General features: G+C 37.7%; 1 protein-coding gene across 2 annotated transcripts; it reads right to left on the bottom strand.

The window, feature by feature from the left end:
* Positions 1 to 2,067: 2,067 nt before the first annotated feature.
* pyya (peptide YYa) lies at positions 2,068 to 10,460 on the bottom strand. Of its 2 annotated transcripts, XM_084926933.1 has the most exons (5): positions 10,323 to 10,460; positions 8,535 to 8,607; positions 8,027 to 8,214; positions 2,589 to 2,669; positions 2,068 to 2,484 (listed from the first exon to the last, which is right to left on the bottom strand). In XM_084926933.1, the coding sequence occupies exons 3-5, from the start codon at positions 8,212 to 8,214 to the stop codon at positions 2,460 to 2,462; spliced, it is 294 nt and encodes a 97-aa protein (XP_084783059.1). In that variant the 5' UTR covers positions 8,535 to 8,607; positions 10,323 to 10,460; the 3' UTR covers positions 2,068 to 2,459. The 2 variants fall into 2 exon arrangements, with proteins under 2 accessions (XP_084783059.1, XP_084783058.1); XM_084926932.1 differs by lacking the exon at positions 8,535 to 8,607 and having other exon boundaries at positions 10,323 to 10,459.
* Positions 10,461 to 10,701: the final 241 nt, after the last annotated feature.

The raw sequence follows: 10,701 nt of genomic DNA on the forward strand, positions 1-10,701 counted from the left end.
AGCATGCAGGTAAACAAGAAGCGGGATGAGAATGTAATACTTTAACGCTTAGAATCAAGAGACTTCCGGTTGAATTGACCATATTCCCGGTGCTTTACGTAGAGGTGCATTAAAGGGCCAGTGCTTGTTTTGCTTTCACATTTTTTTCTATTGTTATGATTAATACATGAGCTATGAGAAGAATGTGTAAATGTGAGCGCTTTTGTTTTTTCCATCACAGTTTGTCCTAGAAATACTCAAATAAAATACATAAAAAGAAACATAATGATACCAGTGAGAATGATACCTTTGACAATGTGATGTTGGTTTTCTCCCTGGTATTATTAGGCCATCTTTGCCTTCAGCATGACTGTGCTCTGGGATTAATTCTTCCTTTCTTTTGCTTCATGCCCCCCAAATTCAACAATAAAATAAGATCTGGTCTCTGAGGAAACTACCATTACTGCAGCTGTTTTTGTTTGTGTGTTTTAGCTCAATACTCCTAAATCTTCTGTCCCCACAGTAAACCCTCTTTCTTTTGTGCACTGCATATTAACCCTGTATGTTTCCCTAAGCATATAACCTGATAACTTTCATTTAAGCTTGAGATTTTGTTACTGTCAGCATATCCTGTGACACATTGATGCATCTTATTCATCCACACCATAATGATCTTTTGTTGTCCAAGAACAATTAAACCCACACACACATTGCAGTTTGACTCAGTTCCACAAGGACTATTCAATTGCCAGAAACATTTCAGCATTACAGATTACAAAACATGACAGTATAAACCAGCTACAAATGTCTCAGAAAGCACCTCAGTCTTTATTTAAATATAACACTATATAGTTGCATTTTCAGTGCATTATCTCTTCTCACCCAGAGCAAGTGACACAGTAAGAGTAAGAGATATAGATTGTGTTGATATCAATAACTCTCCTCATTAGAGTTTTTAACACTAAGAAAAACTGAAAAAAGAGAGAGGGGGGTGGGGTGGGGGGTCTTATTAATTATTTTCCTTTTAAAATATTTCGGCCTAAAGCTAAACCTAATTTTCTGAGCTGAGTCTGCTGTTGCTGCGGGCTATTTATATTTATACTGTATCATTTATATCATTATTTTATATTAACTATTGTTTCAAATTTTCTGAGTTCAGAGTAATGTGCAAATCACACTTTCAAGATTAAAGATATGTGTTTAACAATTTTCCTGATTTTGCTACTCTATCCTTGCCATTTTTTTTTTTTAGAAATGTCAGAAGAAAACTGATTGAAAGGTACTTTTTGTATTCACATATTGCAAAACGTAACCCGAAGTTTCACCACCAGGAGGCAGTGTTTTACCAGAAAGTGTTAGTGTAGTTGCCAACTCCTTTAAAAAAACAAATAATACAATATCTGTCCTGAGATCTGGGTGATGCCGTGGCTAATGTTGTCATCTTACTGTTCTGGAGTTTCTGGAGTTAAACAGTCTTTGGGCTTTTCTGCACTGTTAGCAGCTTCTAAAACCTTTCACTACACAGCGAACATTAAAAGCTTTGATCTTACCGATGTAGAAGAAACAATGTCAGTTTACCGCCAGAATCATCCTTTACTCTCCAAGAGCTGTCTACGCATGTGGAGTTGGACTTCAGTGCACATTCTCAATTTGCTCCTATTGTATAAATCTAAACGTGGTTTCTTTCCCAAAGTTGGCGCTGGTGCTTCTTTGCTGTTTCATTCAGCAGAGCACCTATTCCTCCATATCTAAGCGTTCAGCAGCATTTCCCTTGCCATTAATTGGTGCCTGTGCAGAATGGACACTATACTGATTACTACTATCTTTTAAATATATCTCTTCAACACAATACATTGATGTTTTGGACAAAGCCATTATTTTTTGGCAGTCTCTTAGTTAAGTTTAGAAATGTTTTTGGGGAGGAAGTTAAAATACCTTATTGGAGACAAAGGATCAGTTGAGAGGCAAGTCCCACTGTAAGATCAATAAGAAGTCTGTTGAACTCTGAATCAGGCAAAGCTACTCTAGTAGAGGGTAGAATTAAAATACGGAGTTATAAATGAACATAAAAGGCCACAAAAGAAAAGATCATGAGTCCTTGGGAACTTTTAATCTCACAGAAAACATTTGATTCACATATTATGATGTTACTTTTCACAATACAAACAGCAAAACAAGAATCTCCTCCAGTCTGATGGACAGTCGAAGGACACCAAAGCTCACACACACACAGACAGACACAGTTCCACCTTCTGTGATTTCATATACATATATATTTTATTTTAATAATAAATTATGTACAGTTTTGTTGGAGTGACAGAGATGTGAAACAACAACAGGAGAAACAGAGGGAGGTTATGATCCGTCAGAGATGCTCTTTTGTTGGGTTTAGAGTACAGGGAAGAAGAGGCACATGTCGGCCCCTCCAGGTGCATTCTGGGATGTACCCAGAGGGAATGTCCGATGAGGAGGGAGGAGAATCACCACATGTAAGAGTCATCATATCTGTTGAAAGACAGAGACAGAGGAAATAATGTGCCAATGAGAGAAGAGTGTAAATTCTTTAAGTTCATGTGACATCTTCAGTTTTTACATTTGAGGATCTTTACCTTGATCTCTGGTCTCTGTTGTTATCGCCACCAAACAGCAGCTCTGCGACCACGTCCTCCTGAGCTGAACGCTTTCCATACCTGAGAGTGAAGAAGACTTTTTTTTTTATTGTAAATTGCAATTGTGATCATTTTCATGAAGTTAAAGCTCAGTCTTTATGCTTTAATGTTGGCATTATTTTGGAAAAATAGATATTCATGACAGTTTGCCTCTGTAAATGTTTCTGTTGTTTAATAATCATTGTTAGTGGAAAGGTTCACCATTCTCCCCCTCGACTCAGACCACCACAGTGCATTTTCTGTTCTCGAAACGACTGCTGATCCAAACACTTCCTAATGCTGCTGTTTCACTCTCCTTTACAAAAACAGATTTGCTTTTATTGTAAATCAGTCACACAAAGTGCAGCTCATTGGAATAGAGTCAAAATAGAAGCAGCAGGTAGCCCTTATACACTGACCTTTAATCCTTCTGTAAGACTGGATCCTAAATTACCCATGATACAACCATGAATGCCACATTGCTACAGAGGTCTCTATATAATCCATAATAATCCATGTTTTTTAACAGATTTTCAAGAACTTAGTTACAAATATGAAAACACATGCCCCTCAAAGCTTGATATGAAATGAGATCTGCAGATAAGGTGTTTAGTCTTTTCTCCTGCCTTTTGTGGCACATGATTGCATTCAGGTGGAATGATTCTACAGCATACATCTTTCATGACTGCACACATCCTCTATATTATTGTAGGGATTATTTATCTGACATAAGATAGAATTTAATCTCTAGAGCCACAGGAAAAAATATACAGCTGTTCGTACAGGCTGAAAATCACTGAGGTGGCTGTGGCTCAGGTGGATGAGCAGATCAATTACTGACTGGAAGGTTGGTGGTTTGATCCTTGGCTTCCCCAGTCTGCATGCCAATTATCCTCGGGCAAGATACTAACCCTGAGTTGCCCTCTGATGCGTTCATCGGAGTGTGAATGTGTGTGAATGTTGGTTAGTTTGCTCTTGAGTTTAGAAGTGCTTGTATGAGTGGGTGTGAATGAGGTATGTTGTATATAGTCCTTTGAGTACTCTGGGAGAGTAGAAAATTGCTATATAAGAATCAGTCCATTTACTCATGACTTAGAAACCATAATAAGTTTAAACTCATTTGGCTACCGATGAAACACGCAAGTCTTTGGTTGAGATATACACTGTATATCTGTATATACACTAATACATTGTGCTGCACTGTGGTTTTAGTCCCCTTGCCACTGGTTTATAAAATCAAGCCTGTAGCCATGCAGTTTGCCTTTACAAACAACTAATAAGTCATTCTGCTGTTACTGTGATAGGATGTCACCATTGTCAGTTCATGAAATTTCTTCCCTCGTAGATATTCCACAGTCAACTGTAAGTGGTATCATTGCAAAGTGTATGCATTTAGAAATCACAGCACCCATAAGTTAGATTGGAGCTGTCAAATCCTGAGGCGCATAATGTGTAAAAGTACACTAAAGTACCAACAATCATCTGATGTAAACATCAGCAGAATATGAGTACTGGGAACTTCATAGTTCCCAGTACTATGAAGTTCCCATAGTACTGGGAAAACATAGTTTTCATGGCCATGCAGCTCCTGTAACTGTTATATGGTATATTTAATATTGTAGGTGGTCCAAAGGTCTTGAGTCACCCCACATTTCTATATATGTGGTCATGAATAAGAGTTCTCCAGGCTTTCTGAAATATTCCTGAAGTTTTCCTTTGGCCATTGACTGCTTTTCATTCATTTATGTGTAAGTGAATGTTTACAGAGGAGTTTTTTGTTTCTTTCTTTCATGTCTTGTGAAGACAACCAACACTGACCCATCAATGATTCAAGGATGATTCAAGCCACATAATTCAAGGGTTGGATTAGTTTTATCAAAACAGTTTGAATAGTATCTTTAGGTACTTTGTTACTAGCATTCTGTTGCATAAACATATATGTTTTCATTTCTTTAGTTGGATCTATGAATAATGCCAAAGATAACATTGTTTCATCAATAGCTGCAGCAAAAAAAGTGATTCCAAAAGAATTATTAACGGAAAACTGGATATAATGTGCCCCACGTGCTTAAAAAGTCTTTGGAAACTGGATAAGTAAAGAAAATAACAAAGCAGTGACAGGCCAAAAAATATACAGACAGCTAAACATGAAAGTGTGCTTTCATGATCTTAAGAAATAGAAAAACATCCAATGAAGACCTGCGAGATGCATGATCTATCTACTGTTTGCTGAATCATTAGAAATGGTCTCAATGAAACGGTGGCAGTGCCAGTAGGTCTTCTAGAGTGATAAACCAAATTTGAAAGTTCTGTATGAGTATGCACAGAAGAGCTCACGAGAGGTAAAACTGTGAATGTCTACAGCAACCTGTGTTATAGAATAAAGCTAGCCATACCAAATTTTGACTTTCAAGCTTGTTAAAATGTAGCTTTATACAATGCATTCCCATGTATGTATGTACACCTTTTAATAAAACGCTGCACCTATTTTCCATTTGTGTAGAAAAATACTTTTTAAAAATGAGAAGTCAAGACTTTTGCACATCTCCACGACATTGTCTTTATGACAACACAGTTTCAATTGTCTGTCTCTAAATTTTCTCTTCCACTGCGCTTTTGAAAGTTCTCTTTGTGATTTTCTGCACCGCTTAGAGTTTAGAGTTCATTCTTGGTCAACCTTACAATTTCTGTTTTATTTTGAAAGTTATTTCCTTTTTTCCTCACCCTTGTTAGTGTTTGATTCAGTTTGCCTGGGGTTTGTTATCCTGTTCCCTGGTGTGTGTTAAGTGTCTGTTCCCTAAGACTTTGTTAGGTTGTTTGTAACTTGTTTGCTTTTGTTGGTACTATATTTGTTTTTTTGAGATGTGCTTGTCATGCCGTCACTTTGGACACTTTGTGTTAATCAGTTTTTTGTTGTTTTTTTTTTTTTTATTGTTGGCAAGTTTCTGTGTGTGATTGTGTCCTTCCTTTCAAAATCATCAGCAGTGTGCAGCATCCTGATTCAAACCAGTGACCACATTTATTCCTCTCACAACAAACACATCACTTTTGGGCTTTTGGTTCTGGTGCGTCACACTTGTCTGTCAGTCTGTCACCTGTCTTCTCTTACCTCTACCTTTCCAAGCTGTTCCCTTTTGTTTGCTGCTAATGCTTTAATGTCACAGTCAGATTCAAATTCAAGAGTGTGTGTTTGTTTTAATGTGTGTACGAGGCTGTCATTTCCAAGTCTGGCTGGGTTTTTATCATTCCCTTGATGGGAAACCAGGGTTCCAAAAGAGCCTGCAAATGTAAAATCACAGAGCCGTTTAACTGAAAATTTACTTGGTAATGTGTGTGTGTGTGTGTTTATGTGTGCGAAACAATCATCTCAGGTCCCGCAGAGCAGCCTGCAGTTCTTCTGTGTTCCCATCAAACATCTGTTCCACCTCCCCTATGACCTCAGCACCCAATCTTATGCTCCATTACTTCCTCAGTGTGTGCTTCCCTGCAGGTAAGCAATCAAGAAGCGCACATGTACTGTTTCAGATGTCACACAGCTGGCAACATATCAGGATATAAAATGTTTTCCCTGCTGATAATGGTGTGCCTGTGCGTATAGCTCTCACAGTCGCCCTGGTTGATACCTCAATCTTCCTACCAATCTACCAATATTTTTTTCTTTAGCCTTAATGTGTCCTTTTGTGTCATCTTCTCCCCAGTTGTGAAAGAAATGCTCGGATTTCTTACTTAAGGAAATGTAATAATATTATACTTTCAACATTTTCTGTTAGTGCTGCACTGAAATGATTAAGCAGGTTCACAGGCTCACACCTGCAATTCCTACAATTGTGGGACCTTAATTTAAATCTAAAGCTCAATCTAAGGATTGAGTGTTCTTTTGAATTAATTTTTAATTGATTAGTTGTATGGATATTTGTAAAAAAAAAGAAAAAAAAAAGAAAAAAAAAAGACAACAGGGAGAAATCAAAAGTCATCAGAATTAAAATCCATCTTCTTTAACATCTTCACAGTCCTTCATGTGTTAAAACAGCTTTCTGTGAAATGTTTGAGCCAGTTGGGGATGAACGTGTCTTTGTTAGTTTTGGTATTTTTGATGTATTTGTGTATAATTTTCCGTATAATTTGGAGTAGTAAGAAATGCTATTTACACTGAAAAGCGTGGCTACATGTGATGGTAACTGATAAATGCAATATTTAAATATTAACATTGTCACAATATAGCACATATGATATAATAACTATGCAAATTTTACTTTTGTTTTCTTTTGTTCATTTGTGGATACACCTCATAGATCTATCAGTTGTATCTAGTGTGTTTAAACCTAACAAACGCCCACACCCACTGTGAAAACCATAATGTGCACCTCTCTAGTGAAATGCAAAAACTTTCTATAGCACTGGATGTATTTAAATACCAATGGCCTATTTGACTTTCATGAATGAGAACAGATAGCTCGCGAGTGTGACTGTTTCCAATGATGAAACACCCTCTGACAATTCCATACTGGTGATCTTTATACCTGAGAGCAGCAGGCTTTAGCTTGGGCCCTGCTAACTGAATTTGGGCTTCTTTCTTGGGTCGGTCTGCGCCGATTTTATTGCTCTGGTCCCGCTCATTTTGAGGCCTGGAGGTTTCGGAGAGTGGACAGTAATCTAATCTATAATCTCATTGTGTGAAGTGTTGGGGAGGAAGAGGGTGTACATCACACATTGACAGAGCTCCAGGCTTATGTATGAACCAGCTTGCTTTAATGACTCAAGGAAGATAAAATGAAGTCTGGACTAAAGTAAGATCGGCAGGAAAGAAGCAGAAAAGGCTCAAGTTCCCCACTAACACATTTAGCTTAACACCTACAGTTGGCTCAGGGTCATTAATTTTGAGGGGATTTTTCAAGGGCTGTTTATGAGTGATTTAACTCACATACTTTCTTCATGCCCAGCTTCATGTGCATCATCCACAACAGTAAAAACAATACTTAAAGACTTAGGAAAGGTTATTAGTGTGGGACCATTAAATATTCATATTGGTTCCCTGCCTTGCAGGATTTTTTGGTGGAAGAAAACTGAACAAAAAAATTAATTCAAGCTTTTTTGTTTTTTCGTTCCACATTTTCAAATATGGCACATGTCATTTCATTGGTGATAAAGCAGATTGTGCTGTATCTTTTTTTTCTTGTTTTTTACCATGTTAAATTTACCTTGATATCCTTATTGAAATTTAATACAGGAGATGAAAAATGTTTTCTTTATTTGTTTGGAAATCACCATTTTCCTTCAAGTTCAGTCATTTTCTCATGGTCCCAAATCTAAATGTCATTTGAGGACTACATTAATTTCAAGGCTGTCCTGAACAGCGGTGTCTGTTGGGCACACACTCGTGTATGTGTGTGTGGTCATACCTCTGCCTGGTGATCAGATTGATGTAGTGTCTCAGGGCAGTGTAGTATTTGGCCAGCTCTTCAGGAGGAGCGTCCTCTCCTGGGTTCTCGGGTTTGGGGGGGTAGGCATCAGCCAGTGTTCCCAGACAGACCAGCACACACAGCACTAAGGCCACCAGCACTGTCCAAGGTTTCAGTATCACGACCATCTGTAACAAGGCACATAAATGCTATGGAAATCTAACCACTGTTGAAGTCTAATTTCCCAGTGATTCATAATGAAAAATAACAAAAAAGAAGGAAATAATAAATACATCCTAAATGAAATCTTACAAATAAATAAATACATTAAAAAAGATGCTTTGAGTCTAATAAAGGCTATTGCCCTTTCCTGTCTAATGACAAAACCTTCGACCCGTACCATACCTCTCCTGAGGGGTGCAAATGTCATCTGTTTTCATCTGTAATATCTGCTCAGGCTGATGAGTAAACAGAGGTGTGTAAAGCGGTTAAACAAGTCAATATATACCTTTAATTTTCTTTTAGGGCTTTGGGCTGTGATTGATTTTTTTTGTCAGCTCTTCCCTGAAAGTTGTTGTCTTCTGAAAGAAGATGAAGAAAATGGATTTGTCTCTAGAGGAGGAAACTGATTTCACGCATCTTCACGGAGGCTGTGGGTTTAATGGAGTTTACAGAAAGGTTTAATTTGCATTAATAATAATAATAACTAGCATGCTGTGTGAGGAACTGGATTTCCACTGAAGTGTATCAGCTTTATGACGATTATTTCATTATCACATCATACCATTACCAAATCTGCTCCTGCTGTTACAATTATTAATTAGAATCCTGGATTAAAGCCTTTCAACAAAGAGAGAAATCTTGCTGTAACTTCTTGTTGATAACTAAACAAGTTTTTTTTTTTTACAACAACATACTATAAATCTGTGTATGTCTGGATTAACAGTCAGATAAAGTAACTGCATGTCCATTTTCCCCAGAAGTCACCGGTTTGCTCCATATCAGGTCTGCACAGATTTAAAAACTGCAAACTCGTAAATCTGCACAACTAACATAAAGCATAAAAAAAAAAAACCCTCTGTCCTCTGTCTGACTGTGGAGTCTGTGGTGGAAATGTCCAGAGGCTGTTAAAAATGGCAGTAAGGAGCTTAATTATCACTTGCATTAGTTTGGCCATTTCACTGTTTAATTTGTTTCACAATTAATTGAATTTTAAAAAAAAAAAAAGATCTAAATTGAATTTCTTTTTTCTTTTTAGTTTTTCCATTCAGACTTACAGAAAACCATGAAACTAGCAGACGCTCACATCTGACAAGCTGCACCAGCTGCTTCGGGATTTACCTTCCGGGTGTTTTGGTTTATATGCTGTGTCACATTTAGCAGGGGATCGCACACCCACACTATTTATTCAGGCCAGAACTAGCAGTCTACAATCTAATTGTCTTTTAAAACTCTGTATGTAAATCTTGTCTAACCAACAACTAAAAACAAAAAAAGAACCGCAATATTTTGTGAAATCCTTAAAATAAAATATTATTCTAGCATTTCATTTATTTGTTTATTTATTTATTTATTTATTTGCGTTTTGCGACTTTTTCCGCATTTTCCATTTGCAGCAGTAAATCTCCACCAAGACTCTTGGTAGAATAACTGTATTATGTGAATGTGGCCTTCACCTACCATGAGTTGCTGGAGTGTGAACCTCTCCAGAACGTTTCCTATTCTCCGTGCATGTGTGGGAGCAGATGAAGGTGTGCCAGAAACCTCTGCTCTCTACCCCCACTCGCACCCTGCAGCCCGGCTATTTATTTATTTGCTTATTTGCTGTATTTTCCAGTCCTTTTCTAAATAATTGCATGGGGTGAATTATAGATTAAAGTCGGAGTTGCTTCAATAAATAAATTAGAAAAACTTATATCCTCCTTTTATGTATTTATTCACTTGAAAAATATAAAATATTATTTTTCAAAAAATAGCAACTGAGGCAACTAGATTTTGTTCTAAGTCCTTTTCCTTCCTTCAGCAGGTCTTATAAAGCTGATCTTCAGAATTTAGAGCAGAATACATCTGGAGCGCGCTCCAAATGTCACCTCAGCCAAGCTACTGGACATCAATTAACGCTTAAAGGCAAGCGAGCAGAAGAAACCTTTTATTTTAAGTACGTTTTGCTCAGCAAAGTTGCGATTATTTTTATTTATTTATTTATTTATTTACAGGTATATAAACAAATCAACAAATTCCTATTGGAGTCAAAGAAAGTTAAAGCACGGGTTGTGTGAGAAGTGTGGAGACTTACTTTGAGAAGACTTTGGAGGTTACAGGTAGACGTGGCAGCCACAGGTGGTCTCTCGCAGCAGCAGAGGGTTTACTCTCTCTCCTCCTCGGTGTCTTGTTTTCACTCTGCAGGTCGCTGTACCTTGGTTCCAAACTCCGACAGAGGTTATTTATACAGTTTAGCAGCAGCGGAGAAGGGAGGGGTTACACCGCGTGAGTGTGTGAGGGAGACGGGTGGGAGTAGAGGCCGAATGAGTCAGATAGCGATGGTGATGATGATGATGAGACATTACTAAGGAGCCGGTCACGCAGTCAGTCTTGTGTTTCTGATGACATTTTGGGCCATGACACTCAAAAGCTGCATCAGTGCAAAAAAAAAAAAAAGAAGAATGTTTAGTGAG

The sequence above is a fragment of the Perissodus microlepis genome, chromosome 4 (assembly GCF_051167445.1).
Source record: "Perissodus microlepis isolate ML-2025 ecotype Zambia chromosome 4, ASM5116744v1, whole genome shotgun sequence".
Lineage (NCBI taxonomy): Eukaryota > Metazoa > Chordata > Actinopteri > Cichliformes > Cichlidae > Perissodus > Perissodus microlepis.

Coding starts and splice junctions, on each gene's coding strand:
- pyya (XM_084926933.1), bottom strand. CDS start 8,214: ATGGTCGTGATACTGAAACCTTGGACAGTGCTGGTGGCCTTAGTGCTG. Junction 2,670..8,026: donor AATCTGATCACCAGGCAGAG/GTATGACCACAC, acceptor CTTCACTCTCAG/GTATGGAAAGCGTTCAGCTC. Junction 2,485..2,588: donor AACAGAGACCAGAGATCAAG/GTAAAGATCCTC, acceptor GTCTTTCAACAG/ATATGATGACTCTTACATGT.